Source organism: Centropristis striata, chromosome 17, assembly GCF_030273125.1.
Source record: "Centropristis striata isolate RG_2023a ecotype Rhode Island chromosome 17, C.striata_1.0, whole genome shotgun sequence".
Taxonomy (NCBI): domain Eukaryota; kingdom Metazoa; phylum Chordata; class Actinopteri; order Perciformes; family Serranidae; genus Centropristis; species Centropristis striata.
In genome coordinates this window covers 5,978,665-6,003,664 of record NC_081533.1, presented here as the reverse complement: position 1 = coordinate 6,003,664, position 25,000 = coordinate 5,978,665, and the positions used below count along the sequence as shown (strand labels likewise).

The following is a 25,000-nucleotide window of genomic DNA, read 5'->3' as shown; positions in this document are numbered from 1 at the left end:
ACACATAATTCATAGAAAGATGCATTTTATGCACATATACATGCTGTTGTTGTCACATGCAAATCATAAATAAAATCAATTATTAAAAAGCCTCTGGAGCTTTCTGGTCTGTTAAGTTAATCCGATAATTGGCCGAATGATTTTTCCGCTTTATCCTTTTAGAAAAGGGTTACACAACATTTAATTACATCTGCACACAATGTTGAATGCTCAAGCGTATTACTGCTGTGGGTGAATTACTGTGCACTGGTTTCTTTCTTTCTACTTTTTTTATTTCACTTGTTTATCATGTTTTGCTTCAATCTGAGGAAACAACAACTTTAGACGCGTTTCTAAGCTCTGACCTGTCGGAGAGTCCAGCCGTCCGTCAGTAATGAGGTCACTCCACAGGCCGCTGCAGGTTCCCTTTGGACTGAACGCCGTCTGGTGACTCACCTCCCTGTCAGCCTGTTAAAATGTACACACACACACACACACACACACACGGGTTAAATCTAAAACCTCCAAACACCTCAGATTTCACAACAAGTTGATTAATATAAATCCAATTCCAGATAACGGAGACTATTGTTGCAAATCCCGTTTATACCCCGAGTATGGCAGCGGAAAAAAACCTGGAAGCTGCTGAAAGTCATAAGCCTGTAAACCAGGGGTCTCAAACTCAAATACCTGGGGGCCACTGGAGGCAGTATCAAAATGAGCAAAAAAAGACGCAAAATGACTGAAAAAAGACACACAATAGGCAAAAAAAGACACAAAATTACTAGAAAAAAAGACACAAAATTACTAAAATGACTGGAAAAAAATAAACAAAACTAAAATAAATTACTTTAAAAAAGGAGACAAAATTACCATAAAAACCCACAAAATTACCAAAAAAATACACAAAATTACAAAAAAAATACACAAAATGACTGAAAAAATACACAGAATTACCAAAAAAGACAAAATTATTTTAAAAAGACACAAAATTATTAGAAAAGACACACAATTATTAAAAAAAGACACAAAATTATTTTTAAAAGACACAAAATGATTTTAAAAAAGACACAAAATGACAGAAAAAAACTAAATTACTTAAAAAACGCACAACATGACCAAAGAAAAGACAAAAAGAAAATGACAAAAAAAGACACAAAATTACAAAAAAAGAAAAAAAATGACGGAAAATATGACCCAAAAAAGACACAAAATGACCAAAAAAATACACAAAATTAATTAAAAAAGACACAAAATTACACAAAATATCGTCACGAGGGCCGCAATTGGCCCGCGGGCCGCGAGTTTGAGACCCATGCTGTAATATCTAACCTGTTCTCGGGCTGCGATGCACAGAGTGTACGGGTTGACAGCGGGGCAGTGGTGCAGCAGGACCCCCGACACCGCCTCGCCCTCCTTCTCCAGGTGGAAGGGCTCGTTCCAGTGTCCTCCGCTCTTGTCGTCCTTGTGTCCCGAGCCGTTGACCACGGTGAACATTATGGAGACGTCCAGAGCGAAGTCGTTCCTGTTCTCTATGTCCCACACGAACACCGCCACCGGGAGGCTGGAGTCCTGACAGAGGGACATACAGCTTTTAGACATCATGTCAACAGACAGGGCTGCAGAGGGCTGGAGTCATTCCTGGGACATTTACAGAAACTTTGCTACGCTGGGGAATTTGGGAAATATTCCAAATCGGAAACTTTCAATGGGTATTATAGAAATTTATGGGAATTAAGGGGAATTAAACTGGAAATTGGAGGTATTTAAACCTCTGAAGTCCAGGAGATTTTGGTTCAAATTTGTCAACTTCCTCTGCATTCATTTCTGTCTCTGCTCAGCATCTTTCAGTCTGTCCTTACATCACATGCATGGCTCCTTTTTCTCCACACAAACTGGCTATCAGTCAGATTTTACATTTTATTTTAATTAACAAAGTATAAAGCTGCCAGGAACCCAAAATACAAACAAAAGACAAAGGTTTCTATGGAAATGTACCATTTTTAAATTTTTTTTTTTTTTTTTACCATTTGTACACACAAAAACCGCAGAAAACTGCAAAGCAGTCAATTTGCATATGCATTAAAAATAGTAATAGTTTTCATTGCATAAAGAAAATTCCCATTTTACAAATGGTCTAGAAACATAAATGCTACACTGTGAAAGCTCCTATGATTGAACTTTAACTGGCTTTCTCAGCTTGTCTACATATCATATATAAATAAAGTTATTACTGTAAATAAAACGTGTATTTTCAATAAATAGATGGACTCCAGAGGGTTAAACGAACTGTATAAAATCCAAACGTAAGTATAAACATTTTGATAAATAAACCTAAACCTAAAATAATTACATGTAATGCTTGAATCTAATAGTTTCAGCTATAAACAGGCTTTCTGTCAGCGTTTCAGCCCCTGGTTGTGTATTGTGGCAACAATGGTTACTTATCCCGTGTGTTAGCCTCAGTTACCTGGTAGTCATGGGGGATGACGGGGGAGATCTGTCTGCAGGTTAAGGTGACGTTCTGTCCCGGCAGGTGGTAGACGGTCCAGGCGCGCGGGTACAAGGCGTGGTAGAAGGCGTACTCTCCGCAGTAGCCCCAGTTCCAGCCCTGCAGAGTGGGAGGACGCTCCACAGAGAGCACCTGCTGGTAGACCGTCTGCCCTCCTCGTCTCAAACACACCGTAAACTAAGGAGAAGATAAAGGCCTCGTCAGGACAGGACGTTTAAGTATTTATTATGTTTTCAAAAGTTTATTTAGATTTTTCTCATCTTAAACCAGGGATCTCAAATTCGTGGCCCTCGTGCCAATTTCGGCCCTCGTGACGATATTTTGTGGCCCCCACCTTGATATGAAAGTTTAATGTGAGTTTTATATGAATGGCACTTTACCGTGTTGTGTGTGGAAGGTCCCTTTAATTACTTTTTTGGTAATTGTGTGTCTTTTTTGGTAATTTTGTGTCTTTTTTAATAATTTGTGTCTTTTTAAAATAATTTTCTGTCTTTTTAAAATAATTTTGTGTCTTTTTAAAATAATTTTGTGTCTTTTTTAGTAATTTTGTGTCTTCTTTGGTAATTTTGTGTCTTTTTTAATAATTGTGTGTCTTTTTAAAATAATTTTGTGTCTTTTTTAGTAATTTTGTGTCTTCTTTGGTAATTTTGTGTCTTTTTTGGGTCATTTTGTGTCTTTTTTGCTAATTCTGTGTCTTTTTTTAGTCATTTTTGTATCTTTTTAGTAATTTTGTGTCTTTTTTGGTAATTTAGTTTCTTTTTTTAAGTAATTTAGTTTTTTTCTGTCATTTTGTGGGGTTTTTTGGTAATTTTGTGTCTTTTTTGGGTAATTTTGTGTCTTTTTTGGGTAATTTTGTGTCTTTTTTGGTCATTTTGTGTCTTTTTTTTTTGTAATTTTGTGTCTTTTTTTTGGTCATTTTGATACTGCCTCCAGCGGCCCCCAGGTAATTTGAGTTTGAGACCCCTGTCTTAAACTAACAGACAAAACAAACATTTATAAATATTCCAAAAAACAATCCCAATAAAACAACATATAACAACAACAAAAATATATAATAAATCAATGATAAATAAAACAATTAATAAAATAATAATTCAAGAGGCAAGAAAAACACTAAATAATATAACAAGAATATTCAGAAAATATTTTATAAAAATATTTATTTTTGAATTACTTAAATAAATATTTATACACACACAAATCAACAGAACAGCAACATAAAAACAGAACTAAAACTAAAAACTAAACCAGCCCCATAGAAATCTAGTGATGCATGACAATTTATGAGCCATTGAACAGAGAACAAGATAAATAAAGCCAGATAAATATATGCAGAATGCTTCAAAATGAGTCTCAGGCTGTTCAAGACCTTGCATACCTGGTTTGCTGTGACAGTTTTGTAGTGGTACATCCCGGGGTTAAGTTGCCATCTGCAGAACTCCCCCCTCCAACCTCTCGTGATGGTTCCTCCTCCAATACCGCCAAGTGGGGCACCTGCAGATTAGAGTACGGTGTCAACTTGCATTCAGTCACTTCTCAGTTACTTTAAAAACCTCAACTTGTCAAATTTACAGGGTCTAAATAGGTTTTAATCCAATATTAAAGAGAAATTTTGATCAGAATTGTAGTAATAGTTCCCAAAACTGAAACATAATAAAACTGTAGATATCGGACCACTTCTGAACTCACCATATATTTGACGCAACGGCTGGGCACGAAACATATCAATGAATGGAGCTTTCTTTTCCACCTGGGTCTTCTTGTACCACCACTTTAGATACCTGGATGAACACAGACAGCACACAAGTCACCTTACAATCAAGTGGAAGGATGCAAGTCAGACAGGAGATGGCAGAAAACAAGTGAAGAAATCAACAAATATTTAGACACTCAGTACGTTTACATGACACTTGAAAAAAAGGAGTTATTGCCTTAATCCGACTATAACTGGACAACTGAAGTGCATGTTAATGTGTTAGTCCGACTAATGTTGGAGTTCTCTGATTAGGACACTCAGATAATAGTATTTTCGCCAGCATGTATGACAAGATAACGCATGTGTGCATGTCCGCATGCTCCCGTGCTCCATCCCCGCGCTGGTGTATGACCCCGGAACAAAAACATCTAAGAAAGACGGTCGCATTAGCCGCCACTGGTCACAGTAGCCAGTCACATTAGCCAGTCGTAATAGTTGCCACCAGTCACATTAGCCAGTCACAGTAGCTGCCGCCAGTCACATTAGCCTGTCGCAGTAGCTGCCGCAACTCACAGTAGCCGGTTGCAATAGCTGCCGCCAGTCACATAAGCCGGTCGCAGTAGCTGCCGCCAGTCACATTAGCCGCCGCCAGTCACATTAGCCGGTCACATTAGACGGTCGCAGTAGCTGCCGCCAGTCACATTAGCCGGTCACAGTAGCTGCCGCCAGTCACATTAGCCAGTCGCAGTAGCTGCCGCCAGTCACATTAGCCGGTTGCATTAGCCAGTCGCAGTAGCTGCCGCCAGTCACATTAGCCGGTCACATTAGCCGGTCGCAGTAGCTGCCGCCAGTCACATTAGCCAGTCGCAGTAGCTGCCGCCAGTCACATTAGCCGGTCGCATTAGCCAGTCGCAGTAGCTGCCGCCAGTCACATTAGCCGGTCGCATTAGCCGGTCGCAGTAGCTGCCGCCAGTCACATTAGCCTGTCGCAGTAGCTGCCACCAGTCACATTAGCCGTTCACATTAGCCGGTCGCAGTAGCTGCCGCCAGTCACATTAGCCTGTCGCAGTAGCTGCCACCAGTCACATTAGCCGTTCACATTAGCCGGTCGCAGTAGCTGCCGCCAGTCACATTAGCCTGTCGCAGTAGCTGCCACCAGTCACATTAGCCGGTCACATTAGCCGGTCGCAGTAGCTGCCGGCAGTCACATTAGCCAGTCGCAGTAGCTGCCGCCAGTCACATTAGCCGGTCACATTAGCCGGTCGCATTAGCCAGTCGCAGTAGCTGCCGCCAGTCACATTAGCCGGTCGCATTAGCCGGTCGCAGTAGCTGCCGCCAGTCACATTAGCCAGTCGCAGTAGCTGCCGCCAGTCACATTAGCCGGTGGCAGTAGCTAAAGGGGATAAGAAAGGAAGCAGTGAAGCACTTCTCTTTAACATTTTCGCCCACTCCGACTCCGTGACAACAGTAAGTCACAGCTGAATTAAGCTCCCTTCAGTAATGTGGAGGGAGCTTCTGAAGGAACTGCCCTTCGTCATGAAGCAGCAGGTGTAATTAAACCACTAGGGGCTACAGAAGTATGCAAGTATGCAAATACAGAATAAAATCAAACTACAATGAACAGATTTTTTTTTAAATACTGACGTCAAGCAAGGAGAAAGAGCATGTTAACCAGTGACACATGTGCTTGTGATGGTTCATTAAAAACAGTTAATCGTTCTGAGCTTCAGTCATGAGTTTCAGAGTTATGTATGGGAATGTTTTTCATTATTAAATGAGTTTATTATTGACCATCACAAGCATATGTGTGGTCGGCTAACATGCATTTTCTCCCCACTTGATTAAAGGGGCAGCTAAAGTTAGCACTGGAGACAACGGTGAACAACACACACACACACACACACACACACACACACACAACGGTGACAAACACACACACACACACACACACACAACGGTGACAAACACACACACACACACACAACAGTGAACAACACGTGCACACACACACACACACACACACACACAACAGTGAACAACACACACACACACATACACGACGGTGACAAACACACACACACACACACACAACAGTGGACAACACACACACAAACACACATACACACACAATAGTGAACAACACACACACACACACACACACACACACACACAAACACACAACAGTAAACAACACACACACACACACACACACACACTAGTGAACAACACACACACACAACAGTAAACAACACACACACACACACACACACACACACACAACAGTAAACAACACACACACACACACACACACACACACACACACACACACAGAACAGAGGGAATTGTGCAGCTGTATGAAGGAGCTCTTGTTAGATGAGGGGAATGAAGTCAATGTGGCAGCTCTACTTCATCTGAGCGATGTCAAGTGTGTGTGTGTGTGTGTGTGTGTGTGTGTGTGTGTGTGTGTGCGTGTGCATGTGTGTGTGCACTAGTGTTTCTAGTTGCAGCACTCGCTATCAGAGCGGGTTGTGGTGTAAAATATTAATTAGACTGTGTCACAAACGGTTTCAAACAGCTCCGACAACCCGAGGCCCGAGGCCCAGAGTGAGCGAGTCATTAATCTGTTTATGCTCTGAACTCTGATCTCAGACATGCTGCGTTTTCTGCCGTTCATGTGCCGAATAAAGTAGAAAGCTGCTGCTGAGTCGAGGAGATGTTTTTTTGTAGAAAGGCCATTACTTCAGCAGAGAACAGGCTGCAGAGCTGTACATTTCAACCTTTAGCTGCTGGACTTTGATTGCTTCTCGGAAAGCTCTGTAAAGAGACCAGACACAATGAGAAGCAGATAAACGTGCTTACTGTCCCATTTCACAAATTGACCATAATATATCTACGCAGGCTGACAGTTTGGTGAACCACACCATTGACTAAGTGCTTACTCTGCAGGTGCTACTTCCTGTTAGGTGCTTGAAGCAAAGCTAAAATTAGAGATGTGCCGATACGACTTTTTCAGTGTCAGTGAATGGGTTTATGTAGGGGTGGGCAATATGGCAAAAAAAATGATCACGATATATTTTTTCATATCGTCCGATCTCGATTATTATCATGACGCAACGCAAATAGAAGCAATGCAAAATAACTTTATTTTATGAATAGTGTAAATATACCTTAAGTAGCTTGAAATGTGACGTTAGTGCAGCACATGAGACTCTGGTGGGTTGCCACAGTACAGGTCATGGGTCTCAAACTTGCGGCCCGCGGGCCAATTGTGGCCCTCGTGACGATATTTTGTGGCCCCCACCTTGATATGAAAGTTTAATGTGAGTTTTATATGAATGGCACTTTACCGTGTTGTGTGTGGAAGGTCCCTTTAATTACTTTTTTTGGTCATTTTGTGTCTTTTTTTGGTAATTTTGTATCTTTTTTTGGTAATTTTGTATGTTTTTTAAATAATTTTGTGTCTTTTTTTGGTATTTTTGTGTCTTTTTTAAATAATTTTGTGTCTTTTTAGAAATGTTGTGTCTTTTTTAGTAATTTTGTGTCTTGTTTGTGACATTTTGTGTCTTTTTAAAATAATTTTGTCTTTTTTAATAATGTCTCTTTTTTGGTAATTCTGTGTCTTCTTTTTTAGTAATTAGTGATTAGTAGACATTTTGTGTCTTTTTTTTTTAGTAATTGTGCGTCTTTTTGGTCATTTTGTGTCTTTTTAAAGTAATTTAGATTTTTTTCTGTCATTTTGTGTCTTTTTTTAGTAATTTTGTGTCTTTTTTTGGTCATTCTGATACTGCCTCCAGTGGCCCCCAGGTCATTTGAGTTTAAGACCCCTGCTCTAGGTAATTAATGGGAAACCCTTACACCACTACGTCAAGAAGTAGGAATGTTGCCAATATCATGATATGCATTTTTTTTACTCATAAAAAAATATACTGGTATTATCGTGAACGATACGATATGCACACCCCTAATATAAAGCTCAGCGCACCAGAGATCATGTTTGTGCCCTCAACCATCTGTGGGCAAAGGCAGATTTATTTGGGCCGATATTAAACGGTTCAGGACCCCCACGGCTGGAGGAAACCAAAGAGTAAAAACTTCACAATAAATAATTAAAGCTTTAACAAGCATGTGTGTGTTGCTGGGGGGGTTTCCCCAGGAAAGAGCTCAGCAAGTGGAACGCCTCTCAGATACTGAAGCATCTTTTCACATCAACACAGCGAAAGTGATGAACCATCTACTTTTCATTTCAAATGAGGAAGCACACTGAAGCTGAAAAAAAAAATTATATTAAATTTATATTATATTAATCTATTTCGGAAAAAGATTATCCTATTTAATTTCATAGGCTATTTTTATCAAAGATATTTTTTATTTAAATGTGCACTTTATGGAGCTTTGATTTTTTTTTTTTTTTTTAAAGGTTCTCCTGTTGTTATAAAATGTTTATGTTCACTTAAATAAACAGTTTCAATAGAACTATTTGTGACATGTCATATTTGGCTTGACTGAACATTTGCTCTCAATTTGCAATAAAAAATATCAGGATATATATCGTATATCGATATTCAGCTTAAATATATCTGATATGACTTTTGGTCGATATCGCCCAGCCCTAACTTGACTGAAATCTGGTTGTTTTAGTCAAGATTGTGCTAAAATATATTTTCCTAACTATGTTTAAGTTCCCTGTTTAGGGCCAACCTTCAATTTTGTAAACTCCTGGTTTATTACCATGGAAAGTTTCCAAGTTAATGTCAACTTTTTGAATATCTGGCAATTTCAATATCTGGAAGCAGACTCGTATCGCCTTTGCACTTGTTTTTTATGATGTCATGATCTTGTGCTGTCCATGCCTATCTTACTATGTTGTCTGGCTTGCTTGTATTTTATTGTAGCTCCATGTTTTATTGTCTGTTCTTGTCATGATGCCTGTCTGTCTTATTGTTGTAACTTTTAACCCTGCTGCTGTCTTGGCCAGGCTTCCCCTGAAAAACAGCTCTTTGTGTCTCAGTGGGACCGACCTGGAACCTAAATAAAGGTTAAATAAATAAAAATAAAATAAAATAAAAAAACTCAGTAACGCTTCATAATAAGGTCCTTAATAACCATTAATTAACAAATAATAAGGCTTAACTTATAGTTAACTTATAATAGATGAGCAATAAAGTATATTTTGTTTGTAATGCCATTATTAACACTTATATAAGCTTATAAACACACAATAATGTTAATAAGCATCTTGTAAGGACTTACAAGGGCCTTATTACTTGTTAATTAATGGTTATTACAAGGACCTTAATATAAAGCGTTACCAAAAACTCTACAGTATCTGCAGCATCAACAATCACAGAAATCCAGCTTTTGACCTTGTTTGTACACCAAAATAATCAAAAACATTTCAGCAACAAAGGGCTTCCTGCCAATTGTGAGGAAGACCTCGTGCAACAGCAAAACTGCTGCGCAGGCCATTGTTGGGCCTGACCGCGCTGCAAACAATAACCTGACAGGGAAAGCTCAGTCCAGAGAGACAACAATGGGAGAACAGGATCAGTTAAAGCGAGTTATTTGATGCCGGGACTTGTTACATTATTGTCCGGATCTTGTTCTGCAGCTCAGCTGGAATGCAAATAGTGGGCCTCACCCTGTGTGCAGGAATTCAAACCTGAATCAAACCTGCGCACGCTCATTCAAGCTGCCGACTAGTTCACTACCACAGACAGGAGAGCAGCTTGTAGCACACTAAAGGGGAAACATTTTAGGTTACTGCATTTGTACACTGATGAGACGTTAAGCGGACAGTTTTGGTGCAAAACTATCAATAGTTACCTATAATCACAGTGAAGTAGGTTGAAAACAAACCATCATAAAAAAAAAATTGAACTTCAAGCTGTAACAAAAAGTCAATTAATCAATTAGTCAATCGTCATAAAATCAATTAGCAACTATTTTGATGATTTAATATAGTTTTAGTATTATTTTAAAGCAAAGAAAAGCACAACATTAACTTGTTTTAGCTTCTCAAATGTGAGAATTTGATGCCTTTCTTTGTCACACATGACAATAAACTAATAGCTTTGGATTTTTGGAGAAAGCGCATGTTTTATTTTCAGATTATAGACAAAATAGAACGTAGATTAATTGACAAAGAAAATTATATTAAGTTGCTGCCCTACATTAAGTTATTATTCTGTAACTTGCTTATTTGCTTTAGAAACAGAAATGTAAACAAAGTTTTAGTTTAATAAAAATAAGTTTTCCTTTTTCTGAACAATTAAGGTCTTTCAGCATCACATCAAATGAAATAAGTGACAAATGTTACCATGGCGATTAAGAACTGTGAAGAAAGCTCTGTGGGTTTTTATCTTTTTTTCCACTGGTCTGAGCTGAGAGTGCAGTATGTTTGCTTTACAGCGACGTTGCAACAGATTTCCAAAAAGTGAAGTCAGTTTGTGGTTTTTACAGTTTCCTGGGAACGTGTTGGATCTTAATAAAAGCTGTTAAGAAATGACATTCAATATGAAGCGTACAGAGCTGTGTTGTTACTAGGGTTGTCAAAAGTATCGATACTCAAAAAAGTATCGATGAAAAGTGTTATTTTCTCTCTTGAAGTCCCAGAATGAAGCAGAGAAAAGTCGACTTATCAAGCTTGCCTAATATTGTGCACAGCATACAAAATATTGCTCTAATTGTTATTGTTTATTGTATTTATTTATTTATTTTGTGCACTACCTCAGACCTGAAGCTTGTTATCATAGTTGCAGTTTATTTTTGCACAACTGTTTTTTATTATAAATATTTAACCTATGGTTCTGTTCATTTTTACATGTTACATTTTTCTTGTTAATAAAAATATTTCTGTTAAATTTTGGGGTCTTTGTTTTTATCCTGGTGGTATCGAGTATCAAATATTTTCCTGAGTATCGGTATCGAGTTGACAATCTTAGTATCGTGACAACCCAAGTTGTTACTTTGCACTGCAGGAGTTATGTGGGGAGACAATAAGACGCAACAGGAATGAGTTCTGATACCTGGATGTAAGTTAGCATGTTAGCGCCCTGGGGTCAAACCTCTCAAACTCAATGAGGATTTTTGAATGTGTTGGTGTTTAGATGCCTGAAATAAGGTCTGTGGTGAACACAAGCTGAGAGATGTTCACGCTTTGTTGAACGACATAAAATATGTTCGTAACTTGTGAATTTTGGAGTTTTTACACGTCCTCTAAAACGAGGTTGCTAACAAGAGGCTAAATGAGACTACAGTGGTTGTCGGGGACATTAAACGTCATCACGCTGGACACAGACAGGAACTCTCTCACTAGTCCGCCTCACAGCCTCTAGTCGTTTATTTTCAGAGCTGCTGCAAACTCTTGTCGATTGTAAAATATGTTGATAAACTATTAGAGAGCGTCTGAAGCTAACGGTAGTGGCGTTCAAGTCATGTGACCGTGGAGTAGTTCTCTAAAGCATAACGTTAGCTTTCTAGTTCTGTCGGCTGCATTAATGCTTCAAACATCATAAAAGTCGTGTTCATTTGTGAGGATTATCCTGCTGAACAAAACCTGTTGGCATCAGAAACGGAGGTGACGTATAGTTTTCGATCGTCTCGTAATCGCTTAGCGACAGTTTCGACTGTGATCTGTGATCACTTACACGACGGATTAAACACAGGAGGAGAAACTGTGGCCGCCGTCGCTAACTGTGCACAACGTCAGCAGCTGATCATAAACAAAGCAATGACTAAAAAAAGACACAAAAAGACACCAAAAAAAGACACAAAATGACAGAAAAAAAAGACACAAAAAGACAGAGAATGACAAAAAAAACCCCACAAAATTACAAAAAAAATACACAAAATTACCAGAATTGTTACACTTAACATACTAGATACAAATAAAATCAAGTCCCACTAGAATAAAAACCAGAGTTGATGACAGGATCACACACAATCACAAGATCACATTTATGTTGGTTTTTCTTTGTTTCTTTTTGGTTCTAAATGTTTTAATCCAGTAAATCAGAATAAAAAATCAATTATTATTATCAGGTCATATAGGTGAAAAAAATATACCAACATGGCATTTAAACATTTTTTAAGTGGTGTATACAGGCAGGATGGAAAGGATTAAAAAATGGACCAAATAGCCAAAAACTCCATAGAGTTAACACTACGCAAGTGTATTACACGTCATTGTACATCCCACTTTCACACACAACCTCATTTGGCCAAAATTGAAAAATCTTCTTAATCTCCCACTATACGAATACATACTTCCTGCACTAGTTATTATAAATTTAAACAACTTGATTGTGTATCATGACAACTCAATTAATTCATTTGGTACAATTTGTATGAATCGAAAGGCAATAAATGATCATATTAAATCACCGAGCCTGAGTTATTCCCTTAAGTACGTATTAAAGGTCATCATCGACGAAGAAATACATTGAGTCCGGATCAGTGGAGCGCAGGCCTGCTGACGGACGGATGATAACTCGCTGTGACACTCAGCAACGTTCTCAGGATCGAAACAATACCAGAGAGAGAGAAAGAGAGAGAGAGGCTTGTTGGCCTTGTGCCCGCCGGTCCACTAAAGCTGCACAATGTTTCACTTTGCATCTCAGATGTCAGCAGGTTGTCGGGAAAACAAACACGACCAGATCAACAGATGCTCAGATCTGTGCTGGATATTTCCTCTTTAGAAATAAAAGCTGCTCTCTCTGGGGACCTATAAGCACACGGATCATGTTTGTGGGACTTCAGTTGTCCTGCATTTGTTCAATTCCTCAGGAAAAAAACAAAAACTCTTGGATGTTTTTAGTTGACCACAATCTTTTGATTCTATTTATACAGAATGCTTTTTGACTTATCTGTTTGGCTGTTATGGCAATGCACAAGAACTAGCTTGTCATTTGTGCTTGAATAGACTAAACAAAGTTGCACAACACGCTGCAGAAAAAACCTTTCAGGGGTTTCAGCTGCTGCTCCTCTCTGTATACAGAGACACAAACAAATAGACAGAGAAACTTATTCCCTATAGCCACAGGTATTCTTAATAACTGTGGGTTTTTTAAAGGGATAGTGCAGATTATTTTGAAGTGAGGGTGTATAAGGTACTTGCCCATAGCAGTAGATGATGGTGTAAACCAGGGTGGGCAACAAAAGAGCCATTGTTGGCCAAAAAAAAGAGAGAAAAAAAATAAAACAGCCGTGGAAAAACTGATTAGACTATTTTGTTCTTCAATTTCTTGTTCATTTTAATGCCTGGTACAACTAAAGGTGCATTTGTTTGGACAAATATAATGATAACAACAAAAATAGATCATTAGTGTTTAATTTAAGAGCGGATATCTAGACATTTCCATGGTTTTATTGATTATAACCAAAATAATTATCAAGAAAACCATGGAAAATGTCCCACCCGGAGAGTTTTTTTCCCATAAAAAGCCCAAATTAAGTAGCCTCTCGCAGAGTCTAATGCCACTATTCCATCATAAACACTGATCTTTATCATTGCATATTTTCATTAATTAATAATAAAGGAGAATAAAGGTTCTTGTATGTTTTATTCAAGGCATCTTATTTCTGACAGTCTTGTAAATTCTGTAGTGGGTTCTGTTAACACACCGTGCTCTTATTTTGAAAGCAGAATGTGTTTAGTCTCAGGAAGTAATTCAGACCGTTAGGCACCTTTCAGACTGTGTTTCACACCCGCCGCCTGTTGTGGCTCCAGACATACGACACTATCGGGCTAATGTCTCCCCAGGTACGTCGCCATGGAAACGTGCTCTTGGGTTTAATGGTATAGACTGCAGGTTTCTATGACATATGGAGGTGGTAAACAGGGAGAAATCTTGACTTTTCACTGGTAATTATTTGTCTGCAGAGAATTTGATCCGTGTGTGGTCGTAAAGATGGCGGCCTGTGTTGATTTTTCATTAAGTAAATGAGTCATTTATCCAATCAGTGTCTCAGCTGTTCAGAAAAACACTTTTTAATGCCGCTCCTTAATCTCATAATGACTGGATAAATTATTATTTATTATTAATGCATTTATGTAAGCAGCATTTTACTGTTCATTATAACTAATTAATATATTTTAATATATTGTTATGTGCTTTAATTTATTATAAAAAAATGTAATATTTTAAAGGGTTTCATGTTAAATCGTTAGCTGGCAGCTAAATCTAGTGGAGTAAAAAAAAACAATATTTGTAAAAAAAAAAAAAAGAAAGAAAGAAAAAAAAAAGATAACTACTAGAAATGATCATGCAAAAAAAATATATTTACAGAAATTGAAAACGTAAACAAAATCAATTCTCAAAAAGAGTGAGAAGAAGTAAAAACATATTAATTTCCACCCTTTCTCTATAAATTACTCATTTAATTTTTAACCAATTTTTTCAATTAGGCAACTAATGCTTCCTTAAAAAAAATATATAAATTTGATAACTGTAACCGTAAACGGTCTCATAATGACCAGAAAATACTTGATATAAAAGTAATTACACAGTTCTTCTTCAATACATTTTGAGGCAGATATTGTACTTTTTACTCCACGACATTTTCAGGTCAAGATTTAACGTGAAAAACACGATTAATATTTATTTATTAAACCTCATCTCTATATATTAAGTAGTTAAAACACGGTACGGTACAGTGGCAAGATGATGGTAATTATACTGATGATATGATGGTAATAATGTTATTGTGACTAGACAGTATATAATAATAGTACAGTATATTATATGTAATAATAATATTAATAATATGATAAAATAAAAATAAAATAATAATAATAATAATAATAAAAGTAAGGCCAGTATAATAATAATAGTAGTATATCACAGAATATAGTAATAATAGTAATGGCAGCAACAGTATATATAATAATAATAATAATAATAATAGTAGTAGTAGTAATGATACTAATAATAACATAGCAATGTGTCATATATTTAGCCTATGCAGGGTGTGCATACCTACCTAACATAATATATAATATGTATATATATCGTCAGTGGTGGTTCTACACAGGGGCCTCCAGGGGCCACTGCCCCTATAAAGAAGCCCTCGGCCCCTGTGTCTAATTAATAATAAAATGATAAATTTATAACGATGAACGACTGAACAATTATTACCTATTTTTTGTTCAAACAATATCTCATTGTACACAAAAGGAACCCAGAATGTGTACAATGTATAATAGTTTAATTGTACAATAAAATATTGTGTGTATTTAAAAAAAAAAAGATAATTCTCACTGTGCTGCACTTTTAAAATAAAAAAAGTAATTGTGCACAAAAATAAGAAATGTCTTTGTCGTACAAAAATAATTGTTATTGTTAGTAAGTCTCATTGTTTCAATCAATGTTTTTGTATCTTCCAAATATACTAAAATGAGATTTTGAAAATAAGCTAAAATAAAGGTTTTGAATGCTTTAATATCATCTTTGCCATTTTTTAATGTGCCCCTCTGATTAAACACTGGCCCCTGTTTGGCCCCCACAGTGAGATTGGTCTACAACCGCCACTGCATATCGTATATATATCGATATTCAGCCTGAATATATCGGGATATGACTTTTGGTGCGTATCGCCCAGCCGTACAGTGTGTAGTTGTACTTTTAGTGCAGTGAGGGACGGTGTTGTACCTGATTCCCAGCCCAATGTGCTCCAGGACGTTGGACAGCGAGACATCTTTAGCTTGAAAGGGCTTCCTCTTCTCCTTGAACTCGTGTGCCAGACAGATGCGCCAACCCTCCTTGGGCACGCCGTATCCCATCTCCTTGGAGACATACCTGCTCATGAGCTCCGCGGAGGACTTCTCGCCCCACTCTGTAGACATTTCTCTGCAGGATTGGCAGCTTAAAGTGTGTCTGAATGGGAGCAGCAGGAAGACAGGTGTGGTTGGGAACAGAGAGCAGCCACCACCTTCAGTAAACACTGTCAGATTATTGTGGCTTCAGCTGGGAATCAATGAGCTGACAGAGGAGTCATTCCTGTTGGGTAAACCGGTTCTCAGAGCTCAATACCCGGGGGTAAATATTTGCTCCTTTGGGTTGAAGCTCCCAGTGCCATCATAATTACTACTATCCACAAGAGATCAGCCTGTAGAGCTCAAGATGTCCACATCCTTGGGGACTAGTTGCATCATCACTATCTGGACTCCAGTTTTCAGCAGACCCCCTTTTGCTTTCAGCTGTCAGTGACTGGATGGATGGATGACAGCTACAGGAAGTATTCAGAATCTCAGTCGTTCAACCGCTGCAATGACATCAAAGAGAAATAGTTACAACAACTACAACAAAAGTAGCGACCGTGTTTACCTGCTGACCCACCGGAGGGCCGACATCTAGCTTCTAGAGACCGGCGCCTAGCTGCAGATATCAGCAAATAACATCATTAATCATGCAGAGCCAGCTGAGCCAGCCTGAGGCTAGCTCTAGCAGCTAACTCAACATTAACAGCAGCAGAGAATAGTTGGTTATGTTTTAAATACCGGAGAGAAGGCGTCCTCCCGCAGCTCCAGACCGACCTCTGCCAGGACCAGGACCCTGTAGACCCTGAAGACGAGCTGCTAACAGCTCACTATGGAAAGCTTTACACTCATGGGCGCGTTTAGCCCTCAGAAAGGTCTGTCAGGTAGCAAATTCTCTCAGGCTGCCAACGCACAGCCCCTCCTTCGGTTTGTTTTAGTGGTCGGGTTTTTTAATGCCGATGCCGATACCGATTATTTTGACATGAGTCTTAACCGATCGCCGATATGTGCTGCCGATTTTTTTGGGCCGATTCTTGAAGCCGATATTGCCTTTTCTCCCTCCATTTACATGCTAAAAATTACACAATGATAACAAATGTTACACAAGTATCAATTTAAACCAGGGGTCTCAAACTCAAAATACCTGGGGGCCGCTGGAGGCAGTATCAAAATGACCAAAATAGACACAAAATTACTAAAAGAAGACACAAAATGACACAAAAAAGACACATAATGACCCAAAATACACAGAATTACAAAAAAGACACAAAATTATTTTAAAAAAGACACAAAATGACCCAAAAAAGACACGAAATTACCAAAAAAATACACAGAATTACAAAAAAGACACAAAATTACTAAAAAAAAAAGACACAAAATTACCAAAAAAAAGACACAATTAACAAAAAAGACACAAAAATAAAAATTTTTGAAAAGACACAAAATTATTTTAAAAAAAAGACACAAAATTTAAAAAAGCCACAAAATTACCAAAAAAAAAGTAATTAAAGGGTCCTTCCACACACAACACGATAAAGTGGCATTCATATAAAACTCACATTAAACTTTCATATCAAGGTGGGGGCCACAAAATATCATCACGAGTTTGAGACCCATGATTTAATTACAATTTATTTAAAACAATTTCAATGTTTATATATAATATACATTATATTATATATCTGACTCTGCTTGTAGAATACAATATAGGATATACAATATAATAATTATACATTATTCCTCCTTGTATCTCAATCAACATAAAATTGTATTACTTATATTTTAATCTTCATCATGTTGACTAGTTATCTGCATGTGGTATTATAATATAATATAGAATACAAATATGTAATATAATATTCAATGTTTATATCGTTATTATCGTATATTGTATTCTATAAGCACAGTCAGAGTCTTTTTACAAGGTTGAACGTTAAAACCGGGGGGAAAAACAGGGAACTAATCCTACCTTAGAATATAAATTTAATAATTGTTGCTGGAGTTTCATGCGAGTAAAAATACGTCAACAGCCTGTTGTCGAATGATGCCTGGCAGGCTTTGCTCAGGGATATACAGTGCAGCAAGCCGGTAAAGCCGCTGTTCCGCCTGTACCATTCTAAGTAAAAAGGGGGGGTTTGATTTATCACCACTAATTAATCTTCCCTTCGGTTGACATTCATCGGAACATTTTCCTAAAAAAATGCAATTAATTGAAGTGGCATTAAGCCACTTATGTAGAATGTGAAGAGTTAATGAGCAAAAGCTACTGTTATTTGTAGAAATTGAGCTCACACCCTCCTCCACTTTTCGTTAGCTCTGCCACGGATCGTCTTCTAAACGGTCGACCAAAAACTATTGCTGGAACTCTACAGCACTGTTTTATTCTATAAAAAATAGTTTAATCACGACTGAGACACCACTATGACGTTATGAAGGAACACACACTTAAAGAAGATGTTTTTTCTTGATATTTGTTTTTATTATCTAGGAGTTTTGTTTCTCTTGGTTAGCGATTGGTCGTACAGCAGCGGGTCTCGGTTTTGTTTACTGTTGCTGGAATGCTAGCTAACTAGATGCGCTATGTGTAGTTTTTCTGGGAAGACGGTCAGATTTGGGTTTGTTTTATTCGAGAAGTAAATATAGGCGCGCCTTAGGATACGACAACATTATTGGCTTGCCGCAGAAACGTTTCAGGACAAGGTATGCGTTTATATAACCTTTTAAAAACAGCAGCCAGTAGCTAGCTAGCAACCAAACAACTTAACTTTGATCATCTCGTCTTATCTCTGTTGTGATTAAAACAATCAGATTCTGCTGCATGTTGTTCTCCTTTACAGTGATGTGGTGTTTAATCTGGTGAAGTAGTGTTGTTGTAACGTTACAGATGATCGAGGTGGTGGCCTCCATGGCCCGAGGGCCCGTGTTTCTGGCCGGGGAGCTGATGGAGAGTCTCATCACATTCACCAACCCGATATCTCACCTGTCCACCTCAGCCAGCAGGTAAAACTAACCACTTTGTAAAAGGGTGATTCTCATGAACATGGTACAGCTCATTGCAAACATCCAAAAGCATTGAATACATATTTTCTTTTACCCTATATAACATATACAATCTAAAGTCACTGTTTAATATGGATTTATAATCTATTTTAAAACATTTTATGGTATTTTCTGACATTTTTAGAGTCACTGTGAGCAAATTCATTACCGTAACACAATTTTAAATTAAAAAAACAACAACAGGTTGCTTTTTTTTCGTTTTTATTTATTTGGCAAGCACTTAAATATGCCCAAGGGTAGCTGTTATCACCTAAATGTATTTTATTAAAATAAACACATATTTTAATTATCAATTACTGTAACATTTAACCATTTTTCTCATCAATTTTCATTCAGATTTTGTTCTTTATACATTGTTAAAAACCCTTATGTTTGATTATATTCTGTTAAATTATACTTTTTTTTTCTTTTTTAAACTTCTTTTTGTTGTTTTTTTTCTTTTGTTCACATACAAAAATAAAGAAGGTACATGTTAATTTATGCTTGAAATCAACAGGAAAGAACAGAATGTTAGTAGAAAAATAAAAGCAATAAAAAACAACAAAAAGCAAAAATGTCAAATTATACATTTTTAAACAAATGTATATTTATTTTAATAAAGTTTATTAAATATTTATTGTGTATAAGTGTGGGGAAACCATGACATTTTTATCTGGACGAATTACAGTAATGAATTTGTGAATCAAAAATTAAAAAATGCAGAAAATATTATTTTAACACAATACAATGAATTGTGCCTCATTATGGCTCTATTGTTCATTCATATACAAGTGAAATATATTTCGTTTAATAAAGTATGTCCTTATAATCTTCACAGACAGAACTTAGACTGGCTTCATGACAATGACAATTCCCAAATGTCTTTGTGTAACTTTATTTTTTATCTGATTGTTGGCAGTGAGATGCTGGCGTGGGCCAGCGCTCAGATCCACTGTCAGTTCCACGCCAGCGAGAACAGAGTGGCTCTGCCGACGCAGGGAAACAAACAGGACGTCCAGGCTGAGAGCAACACAGTGCTGATTCCTAACAGAGGTTAGTGGAGGGAGGAGAAATTCACTCAGAGATGAGCAAAAACTATAATTTCTACCATATATAACATTTATAGATGCAAAATGTGCATTTGTTCCATGTGTCTGATTATAACACTTCACAATGAATTCAGTTAGACCATTTTCCATAGTCAGAAACAGCAAAAACAGAAATATTGTTTGATTTTCAACAGGTCTTTAATTTGGATATGGAAACGTTTATTTGTTCAAAGCGTTATTCTACATGTCTCAAATAAAACTTCATCAAAAACAAAAAGGGTTTCTAGGAACCAGATTCTGTAAAAAACATAAAATTCTACAGTGTATCTTTTAATGCAGTAATTGTTGTGTTTAAAATAACAAAGATTAAAATGGTTCTGGGCCTGTTATAACAGCCTTGATTTATGTGTAATATGCCTCAAATTGCCTCAACACTATTTCTTTTTCTGTGCAGGAGAGCGTGGTCAGTGTGTGCTCGACACACCACCCAAGATACTATTCTGTGACCTGCAGCTGGACCCCGGAGAGAGCAAAACCTGTACGTGTGTTCATGTGTGAAGCAGTTTAAAAGAAGTGAAATCTGCGCTTTTCAACCTCTAAATCCTCTAAATCTAAATAGATTGCAAAAGATACACATATTATCATAGAAAGAAACTGTAAAAACAGGCATTATAGTCAAAATTTTAACTTTCTGACAGTCCTTGAACAGATCAAAGGTTATTAAAGTAACTAAAACAAAGCTTGTGATATTTCTGTCAAAATCCCTTTATTCTACATGTCTCATTTAAAACGCTGCCAAAATAAAGTGTTTGTAATAACTAGATCCTGATTCGTGAGAGAGACGAACGGTCATGTGATAAATATTCAATGAGAATCTGTTTACACAGAGCTGAGAGGAGAGGACAGGAGAGGCTGTAAACATAGTTCAATATGTATAACATGTGGATGTGGAGACACAATTTTTTTTCTAATATTCATGAGACTTGTGGGCACTTGTGTTGAGTATATAGATTCCATTTTATTCCAATATTTAAAAAGCAATTAAGAAATTCAACTTGCTTTTTTTTTATTTTATTTTTTTATTTATGTCATTATAACTGTGTTATTCTGCACAATCGATATTTTTGAGTTCCCACTTCTAGTCATGATTGTGCTGATTCCACAGAGCTGCGGGACTTATAGAATTTATATATATTTTATGTATTACAGTGAAATACAAGGCCACAGTGAGTAAAATGTAAAAAGAGAAAACCTAAGTGCTTGTTCGTCTAAATGACAACTCCTTTACATTATAGAGATTTTAAAGCAGGGGTCTCAAACTCGCGGCCCGCGGGCCAATTGTGGCCCTCGTGATGATATTTTGTGGCCCCCACCTTGATATGAAAGTTTAATGTGAGTTTTATATGAATGGCACATTATCGTGTTGTGTGTGGAAGGTCCCTTTAATTACTTTTTTGGTAATTTTGTGTCTTTTTTTGGTCATTTTGTGTCTTTTTTTTTTAAATATAATTTTGTGTCTTTTTTTATAATAATTTTGTGTCTTTTTTGGTAACTCTGTGTATTTTTTTTGTAAGTTTGTGTCTTTTTTAAATAATTTTGCGTCTTTTTTAATAATTTTGTGTCTTTTAGTAATTTTGTGTCTTTTTTTAGTAATTTTGTGTCTCTTTTTTGTCATTTTGATACTGCCTCCCCCAGGTAATTTGAGTTTGAGACCCCTGTTTTAAATGCTTTGTATACTGAACAGTCATGCAACATTTCTAAATAAACACAGGAGTGTTATTCACACAGTCTGACATGTATCCTGGTTCTCTCATAGATTCGTACAGTGAGATCGTTCCCGTCGACGGTCCTCCTAGTTTCCGTGGTCAGGCGGTGAAGTACGTCTACAAACTGACCATCGGCTGCCAGAGAGTCAACTCTCCCATCAAGCTGCTCAGGATTCCTTTCAGAGTGCTCGTTCTGCAAGGTGACAAACGTTTAGACTGCTTTTAGTTTCACTTACCTGCATTTTGCTCTGCAAAGCTTTCAGTGCTGACAACTAGGCCATTTTTCATTAAGTAAATGTTAAGTAAATCGTTAGCTGGCAGCTAAATGTAGTGGAGTGAAAAGAACAAAATTTGTAAAAAATAAAATAAAAAAAGTCATCAGTCAGATTTTTCATGTTATTGTAATTAACAAAGTATAAAGCTGCCAGGAGCCCAAAATACAAACAAAAGACACAGGTTCCTATGGAAATGTACCATTTTTTAAAACCATTTATACACAAAAAACAGCAGAAAAAATAATAAATAATAAAACTACAAAACAGTCTATTTGCATGTAAATTAAAAATAGTAATAGCTTTTATTTTAGAAAGAAAATTCACAAAAGAAGGCAAATAGCCTATTTGCAATGTCCACTTTTTCTCTTATTTCTTTATTTCTTTGTATATGTATTTTTTCATTTTAGTTTATCTTTATTTATTTTGTATTACAATATTATTTTAACCTTGTATATATTTTCATGCCTGTAACATTTGAGGTGTGCTTCTCACGAGTTTATTTTCATTATTTTATTTATTTTTCGTATTTACAGCACAATGGGGATGGGGGGGAGGAGAGAAAATAAGAAAAATGATGTATGTTGAATACCTGTGATCAATATTAATTTCTTCAAATAAAAACATGTTAATGGAAAGAAAATTCACATTTTAAAAATGGTCTAGAAACATAAATGACACTTTCAACTGGCTTTCTCAGCTTGTCTACATATCATATATGAACAAAGTTATTACTGTAAATAAACGTGTGTATTTTCAATAAATAGATGGACTCCAGAGGGTTAACCAGTGAGGTATTTTCCGGTCTAACCCGTAGGAATGCCAGAGCCTCCGTTCCCCCAGGACGAGGAGGTTTCCCCCTCCAACCCGTTCCTGGAGGAAGAGGAGGCGAGCCGGCGGGACGCTTCGTCTCTGGAGAGAGCGCTGGACATGCTGATGGTCACCACCTCAAGACGCTGCCCCCGTGAGTCTGATGGTCGCCTTTAGATGATTTCCACACACACATACATATATATATGTATATATATATATATATATATATATATATAATTGACTGTGCTTGGAAAAAGCACACTATATGTTATTCACCGGGCTTAATCCTAGATTTTATTTTTCCGTTTCTTCTGGGTTTTTTTCGGTCGACTACTCCTCCCAGAGTTTTGGTCGCACATAGGGTACGGTCGAATAGTCAAAAAAATCAGCTCCTAAGTCCTTTCCTAACCACTTTTCCTTAACCTCAATGGAAAACGTCACGAGGTCAAGGAAAGATGAGAAGGAGAATTCATGAGGAGTTAGGAGAAGACGATCGCGGTGTTTAGAGAATCCGACTGCACTCACACTTAGTCTACGTCATCACGCGACGGCGAATGTTGATGACGTCGAATGTCGTGGTGAAACTACAATTTTCCGAAGATGGACTACAAAAATCAGCGTTCTCACGAATATTAGGCGATTACCATGATTGGAAATGAAATGTAACAAAAAAGAATAATAGACCACGCCAGTCACAAAAGTGAAACAAAATGGTGATCACATTGAGAAAGGTTGATGCACCTGTCCATTCATATTTATAGACAAAATACCAATAGGTATGATTGAATGAAAACTGATAAATCATGGCACATTTACAACGTTGAGTGCTACAAAGCCACTACTGTACATGTTATTATTATGCTTTTAAAGCATACCTTTTTATTATGTGTCAGATCTTATTCACATATACACAATCTATAAAATTGCTAACTGCTGGATTTGTCAGTCATTTTGTTCGTTTCTTCTCGTGACCGGTCGGCCTTATATGCTGCTACCGCAAGGAATTGTGGGACGGCATTACTTCCTTTCCTTTCGTATAGGATGGTCCGGTGTATCCTATGCTAAAGGAGATACTAAAGGAAGCATTGAAGCTCCTTTCCTTAACAGTTAGAGAATTCGAACAGCTCTTATCATGGCGGCTACGATAATACTTCCGGGTCATTTCACTCAGTTAGGAAGGTTCCTAAGCAAATTTGACTATTCGACCGCAGCCATACACTACAAAGGTATCAAATCGACCAGCTTAATCATGACAAGTGTGTTATGACTTTTCTAAGGGTTTCAGCAAACGTTTTTCAAATTATTCAGCAAAACCACACCAAAAAATCCCCCAATGTTACCCTATGGAGAGGCTAGAGTGGACGACATCATCGCTGCATTTCACCCAATGACTGGGAAAAATGCCAACTACACTAATAGTAACTATAATTTTTTGTAAATGCTCTATGCCTCTAAATAACACATAACACTGGTATTTGTTTTTTAAATTAAAATAATCTGTTATATTCTTTCCACAGTGTTTATTGTTTTTCTATCCACATGTGACTTTCCTTTGTTTTGTCCAGATATGTTTAATATCACCAACATGCGCGGGAAAGTGGCAAAGTTCTGCATCTTCAAGACGGTTTACAGACTCGGGGAGGACATCGTCGGCACGTTCAACTTCTCCGAGGGAGACATTCCCTGCCTGCAGGTCTGTTAGCTGCACTGTCAATAAAAACAACAACAAACGTTAAAAGTCTGGCAGTAGAAGTTGCCAAACACGCATCAAATAAAATTTCTTTATTAATATTCAGTAAATATCTGTATTTAAACACTATGTATCTCTTTATATATAATATTTATATAAATTTCTTTTTACATTTTGTTTTACATTAAATTTAAAGTTGTACTGAAAAAATAGCAGAAAGCTGCTTTAATATTTCATTCAGCAATATGATGTGTATTTTTTTTTTATGGAATTCACTGTAGTTTAATATTCAAGCAGTTTAATTAAATAATCCTCTAAAAAATCTATAATGCCCCGTTATATAATTTAAAAGACATCAAGAGACTTTTATTTAATAGTTAATATTTGTATAAAAAACAACAACTTTTTTGTGGCCTTTGCACTTAATGT

At 37.0% G+C, this 25,000-nt stretch overlaps 2 protein-coding genes across 2 annotated transcripts in view; one reads left to right on the top strand and one right to left on the bottom strand.

Annotated features, from left to right (window-relative positions):
- Nucleotides 1-17,177, bottom strand: part of gba2 (glucosidase, beta (bile acid) 2) — a 35,858-nt gene extending 18,681 nt beyond the window's left edge. The window contains exons 1-7 of the mRNA XM_059355177.1: nt 16,684-17,177; nt 15,836-16,448; nt 4,181-4,272; nt 3,870-3,985; nt 2,450-2,668; nt 1,312-1,551; nt 345-447 (exon numbers count right to left, since the gene is read on the bottom strand). Of these exons, the coding sequence (XP_059211160.1) occupies nt 345-447; nt 1,312-1,551; nt 2,450-2,668; nt 3,870-3,985; nt 4,181-4,272; nt 15,836-16,029 (964 nt within the window). The 5' untranslated portion in view covers nt 16,030-16,448; nt 16,684-17,177. The remainder of the gene's footprint in view (nt 1-344; nt 448-1,311; nt 1,552-2,449; nt 2,669-3,869; nt 3,986-4,180; nt 4,273-15,835; nt 16,449-16,683) is intronic.
- A 748-nt stretch (nt 17,178-17,925) lies between these two features.
- Nucleotides 17,926-25,000, top strand: part of rgp1 (GP1 homolog, RAB6A GEF complex partner 1) — a 10,163-nt gene continuing 3,088 nt past the window's right edge. Inside the window, exons 1-7 of the mRNA XM_059354173.1 lie at nt 17,926-18,642; nt 18,827-18,942; nt 19,901-20,034; nt 20,485-20,568; nt 21,847-21,996; nt 22,886-23,032; nt 24,447-24,574. Coding sequence (XP_059210156.1) covers nt 18,827-18,942; nt 19,901-20,034; nt 20,485-20,568; nt 21,847-21,996; nt 22,886-23,032; nt 24,447-24,574 — 759 coding nt within the window. The 5' untranslated portion in view covers nt 17,926-18,642. The remainder of the gene's footprint in view (nt 18,643-18,826; nt 18,943-19,900; nt 20,035-20,484; nt 20,569-21,846; nt 21,997-22,885; nt 23,033-24,446; nt 24,575-25,000) is intronic.